Source organism: Rana temporaria, chromosome 1 (assembly GCF_905171775.1).
Source record: "Rana temporaria chromosome 1, aRanTem1.1, whole genome shotgun sequence".
NCBI lineage: Eukaryota > Metazoa > Chordata > Amphibia > Anura > Ranidae > Rana > Rana temporaria.
Window position 1 is genome coordinate 112,770,282 of NC_053489.1, and position 23,429 is coordinate 112,793,710.

Genomic DNA, 23,429 nt, shown 5'->3' on the forward strand with positions numbered 1-23,429 from the left:
CTAGATCCTTACAATGTATGCAGCTTTTTTTACTAAAATTGTCCTTTCCCCCACACTCCTTACCTGGTCCCTTCAGCTCCTCCCTCCTTTTTCTAGTTTCAAGGTTGCTCCTTTCCCTTGCAGAGACCTATTGAGCCCTCCATGCAGGGCCGATCCTAGGCAGGGTGCACAGGGTGCTCCGCACCCAGGCGCCTCAGAGGTGGGGGCGCCAAAGCTCCAAAGTGCTCCCCTCCCCTCCCTCCTCCTTGTCTGTGTCCAGAGCCGGAGCGCATATAGCGGGTGCTGTGGTTCCCCATCCCGCTTGCTCTCTCCACTGGCAACTGACAAGAGCACACACCTTCCTCTGTCCCAGGAATCTGGGCTGGGTACCACAGCGGAGTCTAGTACTGAAACACGTTCCGGCAATAGGCTCCACTAATTAATTCTGTACGGTGTGCATGTAGCAGTCTCCTGTCTGCCCTGCCCCCTCTGCGTGTGTTGGCTCTTCTCCCATAGGCGGTGTGATGAGAGGCTTCTGGGTTGGCTGGAGCTGCTGCCAATCCTCCCGTGCATTTCCAGAAATGCTCTCCGAGTGCTACCCTCCAAATGACCAAAGATGCCACGTATTCCCCGCCCCCTGTAATGTGCTTCTGCTCCCAGCGCACCCGAGCTACAGGGATCTATTGGAGAAGTTCTGATCTATGGGGACACCTGATGTGGGGGGCTCTGATGGGCACACCTGCTGTGGGGGGGGCTCTGATGGGGGACACCTGCTGTGGGGGGGCTCTGATGAAGGACACCTGCTGTGGGGGGCTCTGATGGGGGACACCTGCTGGGGGGGACTCTGAGGGGGGACACTTGCTGGGGGGAACTCTGATGGGGGACACTAATGAAGACTTCTTAGGGGAGCATCTCTGTGTTTGAGTCGTAGCCATAGAAACATTTGTAAAGGGGAGGAGTTAGTAAGATGATTTCTGCACCCAGGCGTCTGTGACCCTAGGATCAGCCCTGCCTCCATGTATACCTACTCCCAACCAGGACCAGGCATTTTGTGCACCCAATCAAATACACAGCCCTAAAACAAGCCACTCCTCGGCTCCCCACTCGTTCCCCCTCCCTGCATCTGTGCTGTTCTGGCTGAACAATGCATGTGAGAAATTCAGGGCGCATGCTCACCTTTCCTGGAGGTTTGGGGAGGCAGCGCTGCCAGCAGCAGTGTGTACCTACAAATGTGAGTGTTTGTACCCACATGTATAGTGAGCTATTCACTGGGGAATAGGATTCTATGTGGCCAATAATTAAAAAAAAGAAGATCATTTAATTTTACCTTAGGTAGCATTAGTAGAATGATAAATAAAAAGAACTGCTAAAATACTTACCTTTCCTTATACAGTAAATATTTTTCTAGATTACTTCTAGTGCAGGCCACACTTTCAAAAAATATTTAATTACATGAACTGAAATAGCCAAACTGAACTCTCACCCTCTACATGAACAGAGATCATGAAACCAAATGCCTAGGCTTTTACTCTTATAAACTCGGCATAATTGAAACTAAAACAGCATACTGTACAACAAATTTCAGCCATTCCATTGCTATTTTTATATCCAACCATCTCAGCAAGACTTTCTTTAAATCATACCCATTCCATTTTAAAATAGAAATTAAAGGCAAAATATTTGTATATAGATGAAAAAAAGAATTATAAATACAGGCGGTAACCGGGTTACAAACATCCAACTTACAAACGCGTCCCGCCTAGGTGTGAATGGAGCCTAATACTGCGTACCACGTTTGTGTCTTTTTAAAAGCACGAAGTTATAGAAGAAACAACTTCTTATTTACAGTAAAACTACCATTTCTAAACAAACACTGGTGTTTTGCAAAACACAATTGACAAAAGAATGCCCATTTAAAAAAATTAATAAAAATGTACCGGTATGTATTACTATGTTATATTAAGTAATTACAGTCATTATCAATTAAACAGGCAAATTAGAGCTGAAATGGTTAGTGATGGGTGATGCCTCATTCCTCTCTGTCAAAATGTTCTTTGCAAGCTCATATGCACTACAGCACAACTATTTAGCCCCTCGTACTGTCCTTATATCCCAGGTGTAGTGCTATTGCACAGGGGATTACAGGAGGCTGGGAAAAGGTCAAATTCAGACACTTCCAGTACATATTGTAGTAGCATTTTAAAATTATTTGTTTTTGCATTGAACATTAATTAATTGGTGTTTTTTCTCTGCTTGGAGTTCAACTTTAACCTGAAGAGGTGCCAATTACCTGAAGCCACTGTGACTGATCACTTCTTCCAGATGTCCAGGCATTCACCTTGCCTTGCTTGTCTAACCGGGCTTTCCTGGGCTCCCAAGTGAACATGTCCATGTTTAGTGTTCGGAAAATGCTGGAGGCTGTGACTTGGTAATCCTGTATATGTCCTGATTTCATTCCAAGTGGTTCCGAGCAGCCTGTGAAAACATTGAGCAAAAGAGTGGATGAGAACAATGGCTTACAAGAAAACAAACACATTTGTGTTCTTTAAAAAACCAAGAACTCTACTGAAAAAAAGGAAAGATATTACAGCAGAAGAACAGATTACAGTAAATGAAATTTTCTTTCTAGAAAAAACTGGGAGAGTGTGAATATGAAAAGTCTTCATTATATTTGCCTTAGGAAAAAATCTAAAAGAAAATGAACTAATTTCAAAGAAGTACTGTTGGCTGTCTTGCTATGATGCTCACTATCTTTTTAGAAGATAGCGCTATTCTGTTTCTCACTGTATTTGAGAATTGGAAATCATTACCCGAGCGGAGAGCAGCTGTGATCTCGCTTTTCTCCCTCTTTATACAGCAATTTTCTTAAGTACAAAACTGGAACCAATCAGTATTACATTTACCTGCACATTATGCTCAACGCTTTGTTTTTCAATCATGTGCACATTGTTATTTACATTTCTCTTATGCCTCTGCACTGAAAACTTTTTTGATTAAGATGACACAGATGTAGCAAAAGCTGGTGAAACTCTGTAAATTGGATAATAGTCATAGAAAGAGATAGCAAAGAACTTGGCATGCTAGTTTCTGACTGATCTGCACTGCGGGTCTCTAAAAACCTGTAGCAGAAAAATATCAGAAATATATTGTGCTATGTTCAAGTTTATTTTTTGTCAGTTGGGTCTCTTGCTGTTAAAATGTATCTGCAGGTAAAACATATTATTTTGTTTTGGATAGATTTTCGAAGGGTTACAAACCTTATATGGATTTTGTTTGCTACCTTTGTCGCATTGAGGAGATTTCCCTTCCCTTTTCATTCTGGAGACACAAGAGGATGTAAGAAGAAATGTCTTCAAGGTGAGGAAATGTTCCCTCTTAAGCCTGCTAAATACAGGCTGAATGATGGGAGACATCGGGCAGTAAAGAAAAAAACATTTGGCCCGTGTTTATTTCGGTCTGTCCCACAAAAGCCGGCCCCCCTGTCAGAACACAACAGCTCAGCGGGGGGAGGAGGGGGGGGAGAGATCACTGCACTAACTCGATGGGTTGAACAAAATAAAAATACTCATAGGGGTTGATTTACTAAAGGCAAATCGACTGTGAAATTTCCAAAGTGAAGTTGCAATCTGCAAGTGAAATGGCTTCAGAGCTTAGTAAATGAGGTAAAGGTTCGCTATGCAAAAAATACACAATAACATGTGAGGAAAATTAAAAAAAATGAATTTTTGCTTGCACATTGGATGATGGAGGTCAGCAGAGCTTCTGCTCATTTACTAAGCTCTGGAGCAACTGCACTTTTCAAAGTGTACAGTCGATTTGCCTTTAGTAAATCAACCCCATGGATGATTTCGCCTCATTTGCTGTTTTGGATTAGGATCGAGCTTCGTATTCGAGTCGAACTCATGTTCGACTCGAACATCGTATGTTCGATCGTTCGTCGAATTACGAACATTTTGGGCCGTTCGCGCCAAATTTGAGTTACGTTTCAGAGACCCAAATTCACTGCGGCATCGCTGGCTAATGATTGGCCAAGCATGCACTATGACCCGCATGCTTGGCCAATCACAGCTTGCAAAAAACGGAGAGCCATAATTGGCCAAAGCCAGGGTGGCTTTGGCCAATTATGGCTCAGGGGGTTTAGTACACACCCCACACTATCAAAGGCCGCCTGCAGGTCGGCCTTGTGTAGTGTGTTGCGGCGGTTAAGAGAGAACAGAGAGAGACAGAGAGTGTGTAATTTTTTGCAGGTAGATAGTGCAGGCAGGCAGGCAGGCTAGTCAGTTAATGTTACAGTGTGTAGAGGATATTTATACATCCCAGGTGTTGTACATATATTTATACACTGTATAGTTTGGCTAGATCAGTTCTTCCTAATTTACTGGCAGGCAGGTGATTGTGCTAGCTGCAGTATTCTTACGTGGTTTATTGCCTGTGTCCTCTGTAGTTTGCACCTAAAACTACTTGGTGTGTACTGCCCGTGTCCTCTGTAGTTTGCACCTAAAGCTACTTGGTGTGTACTGGCTGTGTGCTCTGTAGTTTGCACCTAAAGCTACGTGGTGTGTGTACTGTCTGTGTCTGTGCTATTTTTCGCAATGATTTTCATCCATATTGCAGGGACCAGACATTACATTAAAGACGCAAGCAGTTTTAAATTACTTTTTTCTTATAGTAATCTCATTTTGTGCAGGGACAGTTCTAAACATGTGCCACTTCACAGGCATACTATAGACACCATACTTTAAAGGAATTTTTCATTTTTATTTTTATTTAAGCATCATTAAAATCACTGCTCCTGATTCAGGAGCAGTGATTTTAATGATGCTTAAATAAATAAAAAAAAAATGAAAAATTCCTTTAAATATTGTCCGGAGAGAAGGTAGAATACACGGAGAGAGCCAAGCTAATAAGGTAGTGATCAGAGAGAGGGAAAGGATTGTTGGGAGAGATTGCACAGAGTGCATAGCTAGAAGAAAACAAGGTCAAGAGCCAACCTACCAGATTGAAATTTACTTGCACGACACCTGAAATTTACTGGCGCAGCCACGTTTTTACTGGCATTTCACAAAAGTTACTAAATTAAATTTTTAGGTCCAAATTTCAGTATTTAGGCTACAAACAAGTACACTAGGTAAATAGTAATGTGATTTAAGGTACATATTAAGGTAAAAAAACATATTTTTGTTATTTTCGATATAATAAGGGCAAATTACTTAGTCACATCACCCCCTGCCTCCATCCCCCTCTGCCATCAACACCCCCTGCCTTCACCCCCCTCTGGCGGTGCCTCCAATCTCCCCCAAGCCCCCTGCCTCCAATCATCCCCTGCCTCCATCCCCCTCTGCGGTGCCACCAACAACGCCTGTCTCCGTCCCCCGCCCTCTGCGATGCCACCATCCCCCTCTGTGGTGCCACCAACACCCCCTGCCTCCAATCACCCCCTGCCACTAACACCCCCTGTCTCCAATCTCCCCTGCCTCTATTGCCCCCTGCCTTCACCCCCCTCTGCGGTGCTACCGCAGCCACCATCACCCCTTGCCTCAAATCACCCCCTGCCTCCAATCTCCATGCGCAGTTCCAAGCCGAACCAATCTCGGCTATTTTTACTGGCACATTTCCGCAACCACAGACATTTACGAACGGGGGAATAAAGTGCCCGCTTTTACGAACTGTCCATAAAAATACAGACGGTTGGCAACACTGGTCAAGGGTGTTGCCGTCAGAGTGAGTAGAAGCCATTACTTCAGGTCAAAAGAGGAGGTTAGACTGAGAAATGTAAAATTGGCAGGAGTGTTAGTATTAACAGGAATGTTGAAGTCATCGAGAATTAAAGCAGGATTCCACCTGCAAATTTTTATTTTTATTTTTAAAGTCAGCAGCTACAAACAGTGTAGCTTCTGACTTTTAATAAGGATACTTACCGATCCCTCGATCGATGCAGGTCCCGTGCCTCCATTCACACTAAGGGAAACAGGCAGTGAAGCCTTAAGGCTTCACTGCCCATTTCCAACTGCACATGCGCGAGTCTCGCACCGACTTGTGAATGGGAGGCTGCTCTCTGGGAACACACACAGTTCCCAGAAAGCAGCGCCCCCCCATTCACTAGAAGAAGATGAAGAAGATAGACGGCGGCTACGGAAGAGGCATATTACGGACTTCCGCATAGTAACAGGTATTTCGGGTGAGTATACATTTTTTTTTCTTTTTTTTTAGGATTTTTGGGCAAAACATTTTTTCCTGGGTGGAACTGCACTTTAATATGAACAAAATCCATAAGATATTACCATCAGTACAAATCACAAGTCATAACAATGATTATTTTCCAAGATCTAGACGGTTGCAAGAATTGGCCAATTCTGACTTTCTATATCTGAGTTGAGTAGCCTCGCAGACCAACAAGGAGGTTTGGAAGTTTGAAATGGGTAAAGGTAACCTAATCTGCCTATATCAAAATTGACCGTTCACTTTGACTTTCACTGAAGATATCCTCTGCTCATTTTTTTTTTTTTTTGCTCAATTGCAATTGTACAGGTTTTTTATTTTATTTTTTGCAATTCTAAATTGTTAGAAATACCGAAAATAAATGAAAATGTGTTGAAAGAAACAAAATAACAGAAACAGAGCCACAACAAATAAAAACAGAAAAAAAGAAAAGGTGTCTATCTTGCTTGACAGGTCCTAAAATATATTCTTTCCCAGTATTAACACTCACTACAGTATATAGGTTGCACAGCTAAAAAAAAAAAAAAAAAAAAAAATCAGTGCTGTTTATTATTAGGCTAACTGTCACATATCCGGTAATTATTTTAGCTATTTTAATTATGCAGCTACGATACTGAATTAGAGCACATAAAACATAAAAAAACTAAAATTATATTCTACATAAACTGCTATATAGCAGTAGTAAATGATGTAGAGCACTGTGTGATACAAGACAGCACTACAGGACGCACAACACACAGTCTTCCCTGCCTAGTTTCTGTAGCTAATCCTGCCACTTCTTCTAAAGGCTCATATAAATATTGAATGTGTCTATAGGCATACTAAAATTACTTTAGGCCACGTTATACAGTGCTATTCATTAAAATGCCTTTAGGTTTGTACTGTATAGGGATGTAGCCATCAGTTTAAATCAACAGTAATATAATATGGTTTCAAATTACTTTTTTTTTTTAAACCAGCCTTCTATGCCTAATGACACAATCAGCTGTGAGTTGTCATTTGTTTTTTAAATATACTGTCAGATTATACTCAGAGCAAAATCACTCTCCATAGATCAATACTATAAATACCTTAGGTACAAAAACACGTTGTATGAGGCAGCAGCTAGTATTGCCAGTTGGCTATGACTCAACTTAACAAAGCCAATAGCTTCATTACTTATGCAAAGCTGTAACATTGACTGTATAAATAAAGTTTTAGTGCACTCACTGTACTTGTCATACTTTCCTAGACAATTTTTTTACTGTAATAAACTGCACATGCACTACACATTATTGCAGTAAAATAACATTGAATTGCTACAGATGCACTTGTTTGGGGGCCTCTCCACAAAACTGTTGGCCCCTCTTTCCTCTCTATCCTGCCGTTTGTAGGATGGGCAGAATGTTAAAATAATGCACCCCCTAGTGGCCACCCTGGGCTGTTCACACTGGACATATGTGCGGTGCTCTACCCGCTCCAGCTAAATTCAGTAGCAGCCACTCCAACCATTCAAACTGCATGCATGTGCAGTGCACGTTGTTCTTCTGTAGCTGAGCTCAGCTGAAGCAGAGAGAGTACACTGTGCAAGTGCACAGTTTGAGTGGATCAGAACAGCTGCTAGAAGGGACATTATTATAATGTTTAGCCCATTCAGCAAATGACAGGATGAAGGGGGATAAGGCAGTTTTTTGGGGAATCTCCCCCTCCCGCCACTCTTCCGCACCCTCCGCCGCTTACCGGGACCGTCGGTAGCGGCGGATGCAATCGGGTCCTCTTCCTAGCTGGGTATGCAGATCGAGTGAGGGCAAGATGGCCCCCACCCATCTCCATACCATAGCAGGGCTGAAGCAATGTCAAAACGTCACTTCCGCTCATACGTCTTAGGCCTCGTACACACGATCGGTCCATCCGATGAGAACGGTTCCAAGGACCGTTGTCATCGGTTGACCGATGAACCTGACTGATGGTCCATCGCACCTACACACCATCGGTTAAAAAAACGGTCGTGTCAGAACACGGTGACGTAAAACACAACGACGTGCTGAAAAAACAAAGTTCAATGCTTCCAAGCATGCGTCGATTTGATTCTGAGCATGCGCAGGTTTTTATCCAATGCTTTTGCATACTAACGATCGGTTTTGACCTATCGGTTAGGTGTCCATCGGTTAAATTTTAAAGCAAGTTCTAATTTTTTTGACCGAAGGTTAAATAACCTATGGGGCCTACACACGATCGGTTTGGACTGATGAAAACGGTCCTTCAGACCGCTCTCCTCTGGCGATCCTATTGTGTTTACGTGGCCTTAAAGGCACATTTTTTTGTTGTCATTTTTTCAAAGTGCACTTGTAAGACCGCTGCGCAAATATGGTGTGACAAAAAGTATTGCAATGACCGCCATTTTATTCTCTAGGGTGTTAGAAAAAAACAATATATAATGTTTGGGGGTTCTAAGTAATTTTCTAGCAAAAAAAAAACAGTTTTAAACTTGTAAACACCAAATCTCAAAACGAGGCTCGGTCCTTAACCCCCCTGGCGGTATTCCCGAGTCTGGCTCGGATCACCTCGCAGTGTCCACAGGCATGGTTTACTTACCTTACCGCTGTGTGGTCGAGCGGGTCCTCACTCAATTTACACAGTGCCTGTGTGTCACCGATCTCCGTTCCCTGCGCCGTTACGACGCACGGGGGTGGAGAGCAGCGCCAAATTCAAAAAAGTAATTAAAGACATTACATATAGTATACTGTATGTAAAAAATACACACCCCCCTTGTCCCTAGTGGTCTGCCCAGTGCCCTACATGTACTTTTGTATAATAAAAACTGTTCTTTCTGCCTGGAAACTGGAGATTGTCCATAGCAACCAAAAAGTGTCCCTTTATATCAAAAGTGGTTTTAGAGCAGCTAGAAAACAGCGATAATAAATTATAATCACTTGCAGAATTGAGCGATAGCGATTTGTGGGGAAATTCGTCATCAAAAAATAAAAGTAATGACAGCGACAATTCTGCAACTGAGCAAATTTCAGTGTTTTTGATTTGATTACATTATTGAATATATATTTTTTTATTATATTATTATTTGTTATAATTATTTATAGTTATTTATTATATTATAATTTATGATTTTTTTTTTAAACTTTATCATGCCCAGGATGTCTACTAGACTCTTGTTTGGACAGATTTAAGTGAGTTATTCCTAAGAATTACAGGCCTACAATGTAAAACGCCAAATTTCCTTGCAAAATAATGGTACCGCTTTCAGCACCTAAAATCTGAAATAATCATACGGCCAGGGAGGTTAACCACTTAAAGACCTCAGGTGTTTTTCAGATTTGGTGTTTGCAAGACTAAAACAGTTTTTTCTGCTAGAAAATTACTTAAAACCCCCAAACATTATATATTTTTTTTTCTAACACCCTAGAGAATAAAATGGCGGTCATCGCAATACTTTTTGTCACACCGTATTTGCGCAGCAGTCTTACAAGCGCACTTTTTTTGGAAAAAATTCACTTTTTTGAATTAAAAAATAAGACAACAATAAATTTGGCCCAATTTTTTTATATATTGTGAAAGATAATGTTACGCCGAGTAAAATGATACCCAAAATGTCACGCTTTAAAATTGCGCCCGCTCGTGGCATGGCGTCAAACTTTTACCCTTAAAAATCTAGATAGGCGACGTTTAAAAAATTCTATAAGTTGCATTTTTTGAGCTACAGAGTAGCTCTAGGGCTATAATTATTGCTCTCGCTCTAACAATCGCGGCGATACCTCACTTGTGTGATTTGAACACCGTTTTCATATGCGGGCGCTACTCGCGTATGCATTCGCTTCTGCGCGCGAGCTCGTCAGGACGGGGCGCTTTAAAAAATAAATGTTTTTGTTTTCTTATTTCATTTTATTGATTTTATTATTTTTTACACTAAAATATAAAAAAAAAAATGATCACTTTTATTCCTATTACAAGGAATGTAAACATCCCTTGTAATAGAAAAAAGCATGACAGGTCCTCTTAAATATGAGATCTGGGGTCAAAAAGACCTCAGATCTCATATTTAGGCTTAAATGCAAAAAAAAAAAAAAAAAAGGAAAATTTGTCATTTAAAAAAATGACAGAAAAAAAATTGTCTCTTTAAGAGGCTGGGCGGGACTGACGTTTTGACGTCACTTCCGCCCAGCAGAGCTATGAGGACGGGTGGGGGCCATCTTGCCCTCACTCAAGTCCTCACTCTCCAGGCGGCAGCATCGGATCTCCTCCGCCGCTACCGACGGCTCCGGTAAGCGGCGGAGGGCGCGGAAAAGCGGCGGGAGGGGGGGGGGCCCTCTCCCGCCACCGATAACGGCGATCTCGCGGCGAATCCGCCGCGGAGACCGCCGTTATCGTTTACACGGCCGCCCGCTGAAAACATGGATATCTCAGTTGTGGCAGCAGCTGCTGCCGTTACTGAGATATCCATGTTTAAAAAGAGGACGTACATATACAGTGGGGGGTCCTTAAGTGGTTAAGTGGTTAACCACTTAAGGACCACCTAATGCCGATATAGGTCGTCAGAATGGCACGGCTGGGCACAATCACGTACCTGTACGTCTTCTTTAAGTGCCCAGCTGCGGGTCCTTCCCCGTTCTTCACAGTGGCGCTTTTATTGATCGTCTGTTCCCTGATGTAGGGAAAGACAATCACTGAACTCACATGTCCAGCCCTGCCCCCCTACAGTTAGGCCTCGTACACACGACCGAGTTTCTCGGCAAAAAACAGCAAGAAACTTGCTGGGAGATATTTGTTTGCCGAGGAAACCGGTCGTGTGTACATTTTCGTCTAGGAAACTGTCGAGAAACTCGACGAGCCAAAAAGAAAGCATGTTCTCTATTTCCTTAACAGGAATAGAGAAAATTGGCTTGTCGAATTTCTCGACGGCTTCACAAGGAACTCGACGAGCAAAACGATGTGTTTCGCCCGTCGAGTTTCTCAGTCGTGTGTACGAGGCCTGAGAAACACATATGAGGTCACACTTAACCCCTTCAGCGCCCCCTAGTGATTAACTCCCAAACTGCAATTGTCATTTTCACAGTAAACAATGCATTTTTATAGCACTTTTTGCTGTGAAAATGACAATGGTCCCAAAAATGTGTCAAACTTGTCCGATGTGTCCACCATAATGTCACAGTCACGAAAAAAATCGATGATCGCCGCCATTAGTAGTAAAAAAAAAAATATTAATAAACATGCAATAAAACTATCCCCTATTTTGTAAACGCTATAAATTTTGTGCAAACAAATCAATAAACACTTATTGCGATTGTTTTACCAAAAATAGGTAGTAGAATACGTATCGGCCTAAACTGAGGAAAAAAAAAATGTTTATATATATTTTTGGGGGATATTTATTATAGCAAAAAGTAAAAAATATTGCATTTTTTTCAAAATGTTCCCATTATTTTTGTTTATAGCGCAAAAAATAAAAACCGGAGAGGTGATCAAATACCACCAAAAGAAAGCTCTATTTGTGGGAAAAAAAGGACGCCAATTTTGTTTGGGAGCCATGTCGCACGACTGCGCAATTGTCAGTTAAAAAGACGCAGTGCCGAATCACAAAAAGGGGCCTGGTCCTTTACCTGCATATTGGTCCGGGTCTTAAGTGGTTAAGCTAGTGCATTGTTGGTTCACTTACCTTTTCCTTCGATTTCCCTTCTAAATATTTTTTTTCTTTGTCTGAATTTCTCACTTCCTGTTTCTCCTCAGTAAACTTGCCCCCATCATCTGAGTCATTCTGGCTTAGGTTAGTCAGCATGCTAAGCTGGGGGCAAGCTTACTGAGGAGAAACAGGAAGTTGAAATTCAGACAAAGAAAAAAAAAACATTTAGAAGGGAAATCGAAGGAAAAGGTTAGTGAACCTACAATACACTAGCTTAAAGGAACCTATTTAGAAAAATAAAACGAACCTTTACAACCCCTTTTAAAAAAACTAAATACAGTAAGGAATAAAAGTGAAATAAGATGACGATTCCTACTTATTGTGTTTTGGTTGGATATAGGTGGATCCATCCGAATCTTCAAATTATAACATAACAAATGAATCAGAAATTAGTACTGTATTTATTGGCGTATAACACTCACTTTTTTACCCTGAAAATAGAGGGTAAATTGTGCCTGCGTGTTATACACAGGGGGCTATGGAAAGTTTTTTCCCTGAAACTTCCCTATTAAAGTTAAGGTGCGTGTTATACGCCTGTGCGTGTTATACGCCGATAAATACGGTAATTTGTTACTTTCAAATGCATGCAACTCCATTTGATATTGTCCAATCGGCTTATTAAATTTCTCTTTGTGGGTTGGACTAGCAGGGATGAGTGCACAAGTAATCCCTCAAAATAATTTGACGCTTTAAAACAAATATAGCTAATCTTCCAAAATAACATCCAAAAATGCAAATTGATTTGGAACAATGAATATACAAAACAAATATACAAAACAAATTTTGAAAAAGGATCATTTTAACATAATGAATATGATGAACACAATTATTTACTTAACTGATGAATCTAGGATACACATTTTTAACTCTAGTGGTCACCTCAACACACATCACCCAGACATGGTGCACTGTCCTAACCATAAAAATCTACTGTGAGTAATGCCAATGACAGGAAGTGGCTGCATGTGATCAGCAGCACAGAGATGCAACAAAACAATGAAAAAAAGATAAAAAAAATGTTTTTAATGCCAATAAATTGATACACAAACTAGCTGTTGATTAACAAGCTACACGCCATTTATTTATTGTTTATGTAAATGTATTTGACTAAAGAGTGTTTTTATTGGAGTTTCAATTTGATGCACTATCCGAGCAAGTGTGAAAATGCATTGGAACACAACGTGAGAATGGCCAGGCAGCCTAAGGCTCCATGCACACTGAAGCTGATAAAAGCCTTTCAGCGTTTTTTTGCGTTTTTGCAATAGCTTTAATCAGCGTTTTTGAGTGTAGCTTTTTTCTTCTTTTTTTTTACTTTTTTTTTTCAATGGATAAAAAAAACGCCAAAAAACGCTGGTGCCAGCATTTTTGAGCGTTTTCGGGCGTTTCGCGTTTTTTAGCATTTTTTCCCGCCGAAAAATGGCACTTTGAACTCAAATTTTGGGCGTTCAGAAAAAAGCCAATAAACTCCAAAGCTCATTAACACAAAAAAAAGCCCAGGTGTGCATGGGCACATAGGCTAACATAGAGTTCAGTTTATGGGCTTTAAAAAAAAAAAGCCAAAACGCCAATAAACTGCAGTTTATCAGCTTCAGTGTGCATGGAGCCTTAGCCTAACAGGAGAAACAATATCAACTGGCCAGAGAAATCAATCTTAATTTGGCTATTCCTTGTATATCATTTGAAGGGTTGATCCTTGCGCTGTAACTATGATGAATGTAGCGAGTTGTTTAGAGACATCAGATTGACATAGACAGACAGCGCATGTATGATAAATCTAAAGTAACCTTTAAAGGTTATTGATTAAGTAGTAAGTACACTTTAAACTTAACAAAAGACAAGTCTGAAAATGCAAAAGTGGCTTATGTACCTTACTACTACAAAGTATTTCTCAGAGTTACTAGGCTGGGATACAAAATCTAGCATTCTCTAGCAGCACAGATTTTGTTAATTTTGTTCAAAATAAAGCTCTTTACAAATTGGTACGCTGCTCTAAAAGCAGTTTCAATAACATTCTAAGAATTTAGTAGAAGCTGGAACAAACTATACAAATCTCTTGTATTTGCAGGTAAAGAGAAACTACAACCTTTTAAAAAATGTTTTGATGAAAAATAAATATCTAGAATGTTGTCATCCTATGTTGCATCTCAGTTCTACTGATCTCTCGAAGCCTCCTTGCAGCCACGTCTTGTCATAATCCACTTCAGAGATAGCTACGTGGCATTTACAAGGTTTGGTTTCTTCATGGTGGCCATGTTTGAATTGATTACATTGAAATGTATTCCTGTAGTCTCCATCAAAACCAGTGTGTTAGGGACTGGAGAAGCATGATTGGAAGACAGGGAAAGAACGTTGCCACCAAATAACAGAAACTGGCTTAACAAGAACCTTATGGTAGGATCACCACATTTTTTTCTAGTAAAGCTCCAGATTTAAAAATATATTGAAATTAAACAAACATATTAGGATCTATGTGAGATTTAATAATTTGAGTTTAGAATACTTTCACATATACATTAATATTTGAAAAACGTTGTCCATTTATGTACACAGCTGAACATATAGGCCCGGATTCACAAAGCACTTGCGCCGACGTATCTCGAGATACGCCGCGTAAGTGCAAATATGCGCCGTCGTATCTGTGCGCCGTGCCCACAAAACTAAGATACGCCTAGAAACAGGCTTCATTCCACCGACGTAACTTGCCTACGCCGGCGTAGAGTGGGCGCATATTTACGCTGGACGCATGTGGCGCTCCCATGGATTTTCTATTCAAATATGCAAATGAGGGAGATAGTTGTACGTATGGCGTAATGTTATACCCCATAAAGGACGTGTAACTCAGCAGCATCCATGCAAAGGGCTGCACCAGGGAACTCAAGCCTGCGTATTTTACGTAGTTTAAGTTGGACGTGAATATGACTAGGCGTAGGTTACGTTCACGCCATAGGCAGTGATCTGGGGTATCTTAGGCAGTTGTTCCGATGTGATTGTGAGCATGCGCACTGAGATGCGTCCACGGGACGGCGCATGCGCCGTTCGTTATATGTACCTGTCTGGCGCTCGGCCCATCATTTGCATGGGGTCACGCCTCAGTTGAATGGCTCACGCCCACTTCCACCTACGCCGACTTACGCCTAGGAAACCCAGCGCAGTTTTGGGAGGAAGTGCTTTGTGAATTCCATGCTTGCCTCTCTGCGCTGCGTCGGCGTAGTGTAAAGGAGATACGCTACGGCGGCATAAATGTGCCCCGCTGTCTGTGAATCCGGGCCGTAATCTCTCATTTTATAGGCAGATTTTGCATCCCTTGCTGATCCTGTTTTTGCTCTGCAATTTATCTGATGGGGACCATCTGACTGAGTGTCTCCAATGATAGAAACATTTTCCAAAGTGTTCCTTGGTAGCCATACACTATGAGGCCTCTATGTGCACTCCACACTGAGCCAGCATTTTTTTCTGTCATTAATATGATGCATGCTGTGGGGTGGAGACTGTATAGTCCTTGACAGTGTTCTCTGCATAACGCTGCATAAAAGGGAGAAGGAGAACCTGGTCACATGCCATTTTATTCTTTTTTTCTTTCCCTAAATCATTAAAATTAGTTAAAACACATTTGTAAAAGAACACCACATAATTTATAAATGTTCCAGGAAATGTTTTAGTCTGCGTTAAAACCACAGTAAGGCCATACTGCTGCTTTACAAATGGAAGCTTAAAGCAGAATTTCATGCAAAAAGTGAAGTACTGCTCATTCTCTCCACCATTGTGCCCCTATCCCACTTATATTGGTGGCTAGAATATCCCTCTTTATTGATGAGCAGTTTGTCCCACAAATAAACATTACCGTAGGCTGCTCCACTACAAACATTACACAATTCTGCTCCACCACAAACAGTACTGTATGCTTCTCCACCACAAACATTACACCAGGCTGCTCCACCATAAAACATTACACCATACTGCTCCACCACAAGCAGTACTGTATGCTTCTCTGCCACAAACATTACACCATGCTGCTTCACCACAAACATTACACCATGCTGCTCCACCACAAACAGTGCTGTATGCTTCTCTGCCACAAACATTACACCATGCTGCTCCACCACAAACATTACACCAAGCTGCTCCACCACAAACATTACACCAAGCTGCTCCACCACAAACATTACACCATGCTGCTTCACCACAAACATTACACCATGCTGCTCCACCACAAACATTACACCATGCTGCTCCACCACAAACATTACACCAAGCTGCTCCACCACAAACATTACACCAAGCTGCTCCACCACAAACATTACACCATGCTGCTTCACCACAAACATTACACCATGCTGCTCCACCACAAACAGTGCTGTATGCTTCTCTGCCACAAACATTACACCATGCTGCTCCACCACAAACATTACACCAAGCTGCTCCACCACAAACATTACACCAAGCTGCTCCACCACAAACATTACACCATGCTGCTTCACCACAAACATTACACCATGCTGCTCCACCACAAACATTACACCATGCTGCTCCACCACAAACATTACACCAAGCTGCTCCACCACAAACATTACACCAAGCTGCTCCACCACAAACATTACACCATGCTGCTTCACCACAAACATTACACCATGCTGCTCCACCACAAACAGTGCTGTATGCTTCTCTGCCACAAACATTACACCATGCTGCTTCACCACAAACATTACACCAGACTGATCCAGCATAAAACATTACACCATACTGCTCCACCATAAAACATTTCACCATGCTGCTCCACCATAAAACATTGCACCATGCTGCTCCACCATAAAACATGTCACCATGCTGCTCCACCATAAAACATGTCACCATGCTGCTCCACCATAAAACATGTCACCATGCTGCTCCACCATAAAAAAAAATCACCATGCTGCTCCACCATAAAACATTTCACCATGCTGCTCCACCATAAAAAAATTCACCATGCTGCTCCACCATAAAACATTTCACCATGCTGCTCCACCATAAAAAATTTCACCATGCTGCTCCACCAATAAACATCACACCATGCTGATCTACCACAAACAGTACTGTATGCTGCTCCACCACTGAAATTACAGTACGCTGCTTCACCACTAACATTACAGTATGCATCAAAAAGATTACAGTATGCTCCACTACAAACTTTACAGCATGTACAGATCAGAATTTTCCCCTACATAAGAGTTCCCCTTTATATCAGGACCCCCCCCCCCCCCCTCCCTTAGACTAAAGTGCCCAGCTAGATTAGGAGTCCTCCCTTAGACTTATGCCCCATACAGACGATCGTTTTTTGTGATGAAAAAAAATGACGTTTTTGAAAACGTCATTTAAAATGATAGTGTGTGGGGAAAATGTCGTTTTATGTCTTCAGAAAAACGACCAAAAAAAAATTCGAACATGCTCGAATTTTTTGTGTCGTTTTTCAAAATGTCATTTTTTGTGTCAATGAAAATGATAGTGTGTGGGCAAAACGACGTTTTTAAACCCGCACATGCCCAGAAGCAAGTTTTGAGACGGGAGGTAAAACTACCATTCATAATGGAGTAAGCACATTCATCACGCTTTAACAGACAAAAAAGCACGAATCATCTTTTACTAACAAGTAACCAGCTAAAAGCAGCCTCAAGGCGAATAGAACTTCCCCTTTAGAGTGCCGTCACTTTGTTCATCATTTTTCAAAACGATGGTGTGTATGCTCCATCGTTTTTGAAAATGAAGTTTCAAAAATGTCGTTTTTTTTCATCACTTCAAACGTCATTTTTTTTTCATCACAAAAAACGACCGTCTGTATGGGGCATTAGACTAGAGTGCCAATGAAGATCAAGAGTCCCCCTCAGACTAGAGGGCCCAAATAGATCAGGAGTGCCCCCCTTAGATCACAGTGTCCACATAGATCAGGAATGCCCCCCCCCCCCTTAGATCACAGTGTCCACATAGATCAGGAGTGCCCCCTTAGATAACAGTTTCTATATAGATCAGGATTACTTCAAACAAATAAAATCCCTAAAAATACAGTTTCTTTCCTAGCAAATTTATTTTTGAATTTCAAAACTCGGCTCGTTCAGGGAAATAAAAATAGCTGATTGTTGCAGCTACATTGTTATAACATTATCAAATGAAGAGAATCACAATAAAATAAAATAAAAATAAAATAAAAAACCTCCATTTATTCTCAATATGGTGGCACAACAGGATATACAATTTCAGCAATCTGCAAATATGCTTGCCTACAGCAAAATTCTGTGTTATAAAAAAAGCCTTATTTTTAATTCAGGTTTGCACAGTACTATGTTTCTCAGTGTCAAAACTGCAGCTGTGAAAATGTTTTTTTTTTTTTGTGCATCATTATAGGAAATCTATGTTATCTGTTAACATTGAGCTATTTAAATTGTTTTACATGGATGGATAAGTGATAAGCAATACAACTTTTGAAAATATTTTTATAGTTTACTTTCAGTGCTAGCCACTAGGGATGGGCCGAGCGGGCTCCTGTTCAGTTCGCACCAGAACTTCCGAACACCGCGAAAGTTTGAATAAGTTCGAATAACGAACCCCATTAAAGTCAAAGGGCCCCCAAACGTCAAAAATCAAAAGTGCACATTTTGAAGGCTTGAATGCAAGTAATTGGGCATACAATGGTTATAGGGGTCCGGGTCCTGCCCTGGGGGACATCTATCAATAAAAAAAAAAAGTTTGTGAAAAACGTAATTTTCAAATGAGCAGTGATTTTTTAATTTTTAAAGTGAAAGCCTAAAAATGAAAAATTCCTTCCAATATGGTGCCTGGGGGGTCCCCTTAGTCTAACTGTAAAGTGGCAGATCTGTACCATGTCTAGAATCTGCTGCAACATTAAATGAATTTATAAAGCCAATACAAATATTTTTTCTTGATCATACTTTACGGGACACAGAGCCTTAATTACTTAATGGGTTATGTAGTCACCACAGGTGATTGGACACTGGTTAACCCAATTAAAATGTAGTTCCTCCCCTATATAACCCCTCCCAAATGGAGAGTGCCTCAGTTTTTTCGCCAGTGTTTAAGATGGTTAGTCAAGTTCAACATGTGCTAAGAAGAAAAATGCCCTTTTGATGGTCTGTCTGCGAAGACCTAGGAGCTATAACTGGATCCATACCTCAGACCGATATCAAAAGTCTAAGATGGTTGGTACCCGGGCCTCATGTAAAGAAGAAACAAGGTTAGCCTGTAATGTCTCTCTGTGGAGTTCTGGGCTCTGGGATCCACACTTTGGTGTACTAATACATCTGTGGCACGAAATGTTTCTGGCAGAGTCTTCTACAGGTCCAGGTATGAGGTTTTCTCTAATGCAACCCTTGATAAACCTGATGGTTGGCCCAACGGTCCCGCCGTGATGGATGAAAGCTGGAACTACTTTTAGTAGATTTTCCTGCGGCGTGGATAAGGCAAGAAGAGGATAATTTATTTTGTATTATCTTCTGTGAGTAGGATGTCTTACATAGCCATCCAGGAACAAGCTCACTGAAGTCGGTCAAATAAAAAACGCCACTCACCTCCTCTGCTGCAGGTTCTGCCACAAAATGCATACAGGGGTCCCCCAATGATGCCCCAGTAATCTCTCCCCCTTTTCCTCGTTGCCCTGGGCGCCGCCATTACAGTGACGCGTGCCGGGAGCACGCTTTATGCTGTCTAATTGATGAAGGGGTGGGGGTTTGGGGAGGTGAGGCATGCTGGTTATAATCTTGCGGCGAATCCGATGCAGAAACAACTTTTATCTGAAAGAGAACCTCCGGCTCTTGAAGAGGATACCGGGGTTATGGTATCTAGCTGCTACCATAACAACAGTATTCCTCTTCAAAGAGAGGACGTTTATAGTCATACGGCGGGGAGGAAGTGGTTAAAAAAAATTACACATTTCCCCTGTTTAGGCCGATATGTATTCTTCTACATTTCTTGGGTAAAAAAAAATTGCAACAAGTGTATATTGATTGGTTTGAGCAAAAGTTATAGTGTCTACAAACTATGGGAAAGATTAATAGCATTTACATGGCGTTTTTTTTTTACTAGTAATGGCGGTGATCTATGATTTTTTGCGGTATTGTGACCTTGCGGTTGACAGGTCGGACACTTTTGACACATTTTTGGGACCATTGACATTTACAAAGCGATCAGTGCTATAAATATGCACTTATTATTATATAAATATCACTGGCAGGGAATGGGGTTAACACTAGGGGGCGATTAAGGGGTTAACTGTGTTCTAACTGTGGGGGGAAGGGAACTCACTATAGAACATGACAGATCGTGTTTGTACTTCGTAGCAAGACACGATCTGTCCTTCTCTCCTCAGACAGCACAGGAATTTGTGTGATTACACAAAAAGAAAATGTGCTCTCACTCGTGCACACCATTTAACAACATCCTTAAAATGCTAAAAATGAATAAGTAATAATAATAATAATAATAATAAATAAAAATAAGAATTGCCAGCAAAATAAAACAAATTTGTGTAGGGCCCCCCTTTTGGGGTCTGATATGGATTTTGAGGGGAACCCCACACTAAAATTAAAAAAATGGTGTGGGGTCCCCAAAAAATCTTTCCCCTCCTGAACAATACCAGGCCACATGCCCTGAACATGGGGGGCATGGGACAAGGTGCTCCCCCCAAATCACCTTTTCCCCATGTTGATGGGGCCAATGGCCTCTTCCCTATAGCGCTTTGTGGCTGGTGGTTGGGGGTCTGCGGGCAGAGGGCTTATCGGAATTTAGAAGTCCTCTTTCACAAGAGGGCCCCTAGATCCCGCCCGCATGTGAATGATTATGAGGTATATAGTACCCTTACTTTAATTAAAGTGAATAAATGTAACGCTTTGTGGATCTACCGAGGAAGGCCTGTGATTGGCCAATATGCGTCTAGAGGGAAGGAGCTGATAACGTGACGTCTAGCCAGGCACCGTGAGTGTGTAAGACGGTGGCGCTACTGTGGATTTTTTACATGTGGTTTTAAAGTTGTTATCCTGTAAGTGTGATTTGTTTTTGGGGGCTTTAAATACATTTTGTATACAGAGAACACTATGGTCTCTCTATTTATCATTTACATGCCCTGAAATCTCTAGAATCTTGAGCAAAAGCTAAGAGTTTGTTTGTTTCCCTGGAAGCAAGTTTGCTGAGTAGCCAATAAGAAATAGCTGGATTACCTGCCATTGATTGTTTAACCACTTGAGATCCGCGCTATAGACGAAATACGTCCGCAGCGCGGCTCTCAAGTGCCAAGTGGCCGTTTAAAAACGGCCTTTATGTGCATTACCCGCGCGCGCCACTGGGTGGCGCGCGGCGGGTAAAAACTGTCCCGACGCATCGCCGAAGACCCGATGCGTGTACCTGGATGTCCGCCGGGTACACGCGATCGTCGGTGACACGGCAGGTGACAGCAGGGACGTGGAGCTCTGTGTGTAAACACAGAGCTCCACGTGCTGTCAGAGGAGAGGAGACCGATCTGTGTCTCTTGTACATAGAGACACAGCATCGGTCCCCTCCCCCAGTCACCCCCCTCCCCCCACACAGTTATAACACACCCAGGCTACACATTTAACCCCTTCCTCACCCCCTAGTGTTAACCCCTTCACTGCCAGTCACATTTATACAGTAATTCGTGCATTTTTATAGCACTGATCGCCGTATAAATGTGAATGGCGCCAAATTTGTGTCAAAAGTGTCCGATACGTCCGCCGCAATATCCCAGTCCCAATAAAAATCGCAGATCGCCGCCATTACTAGTAAAAAAAAAAAATAATAAAAAAAATCATAATTCTGTTCCCCATTTTGTAGGCGCTATAACTTTTGCGCAAACCAGTCGCTTATTGCGATTTTTTTTTTTTTTTTACAAAAATACGTCGAAAAATACGTATCGGCCTTAACTGAGAAAAAAAATAGTTTTTTAAAAAAAAATTGGGATATTTATTATAGCAACAAGTAAAAAATATATATATTTTTTTTAAATTGTTGCTCTTTTTTTGTTTATAGCGCAAAAAATAAAAACCGCAGAGGTGATCAAATACCACCAAAAGAAAGCTCTATTTGTGGGGAAAAAAGGACGCCAATTTTGTTTGGGAGCCACGTCGCACGACCGCGCAATTGTCAGTTAAAGCGACGCAGTGCCGGACGCTGAGATTTCGCCTGGGAACGAAGGGGGTTTATGTGCCCAGTAAGCAAGTGGTTAAGGGAGGAGGTCGTGTGAACTCAAGGGGAGATCTGTTCATGAGTTTTAACTCATCTGAGAGGTGAGCGCGCCATTTTATCGGTGGTGGTGTGCACTCCTTTTGAGGACGAACGATCACAGTGGTGGATTTGATTTATGGACTATTTATCACTCATGTTATGATTCATTATTATATTAATTTTTATTTTATTAGATATTAATAGGTTTATACACAAAGCGCTACATTTATTCACTTTAATTTTTGCAACCAGTGTGGTGTATCATTTAATGCCGCATACACACGACAAATGCCATTTTTTTAATTGGTCATTAAAAATGGTCGTATGTAGGCTCCAGAGCATTTTCACGTCGTTGTTGATCTTGAAAAACTGTCATGTGTAGGCTTTAATGATGGGGAAAAAAACGTGCATGCTCAGAAGCAAGTTATGAGACAGGAAATTAGCATAATCAGCCCAAAGGGTGGTGCCATTCGAATGGAACTTCCCCTTTATAGTGCCGTCGTACATGTTGTACGTCACCGCGCTTAGCTGAAGGATTTTTTATCACGATCGTGTGAATGCAAGGCAGGCTTGAGAGGAATCATGTCAAGACATGAAAAACGGTCGTGTGTATGCAGCATTAGAATGTTTAACAGCTGCATGTTTATTATAGATTATTAACACTAGGAATTAGTAGCACAATATTTATAGCAATTTTTAGCGCTGATTGTTTTAATTTATATAGTAATAGTAAAAAACAGAAAAAATATTGCGCATACCAAAGTGAGTGTGTAGCAGCTGCGTCTCAAATGTTATATAACATCAAACCAATAAAAACAGAAAAAGGAGTCGTGCTAAATGATTGAAAATTGCATATAAATAATACCCAGTGAGTGGTTATGTGCAAATCTAAAAAACATGAACCAAAATAATCATAACGAATAAAGTCTATAGATGTGGTCCACACAGTAATTAGTGAAAAAGAGGGAAATGTACCCAAATAAAATGCTGAATGGGTATAAAAACTCAGTCCCAAATATAGTGATAGAGAAAGTCCCAAAGTGTTGAATATATCCACAGCGTCGTGATAACTGACAGACAGGAGACCTCCACCAACGGGTAACACTGACTCTTACCACAGAGCAAATAAAAAACAGCAATAACGATATCCACTCTCCACTGGGGAAACAGACTCAATCATCCATCCACTTATGGTTCTCTCCATTGGCAGCCCAAATAGTTACTCCAACGTATGTAAAGAGAGATCAGAGGGGACTCATAGCGTATTACTCCTTGCAGGCTTCTTATCACTGACTGAGTAATAGTACCCTTACTTATTTACCCCGCCCAAAAAAAATGTGTA

The 23,429-nt window shown here is 41.4% G+C and overlaps 1 protein-coding gene across 1 annotated transcript in view; it reads right to left on the bottom strand.

The window, feature by feature from the left end:
• The window catches only part of EDIL3 (EGF like repeats and discoidin domains 3), an 862,525-nt gene that overhangs the window by 114,704 nt on the left and 724,392 nt on the right, over window positions 1–23,429 (bottom strand). The window contains exon 9 of the mRNA XM_040341735.1: window positions 2,270–2,454. Within this exon, the coding sequence (XP_040197669.1) occupies window positions 2,270–2,454 (185 nt within the window). The remainder of the gene's footprint in view (window positions 1–2,269; window positions 2,455–23,429) is intronic.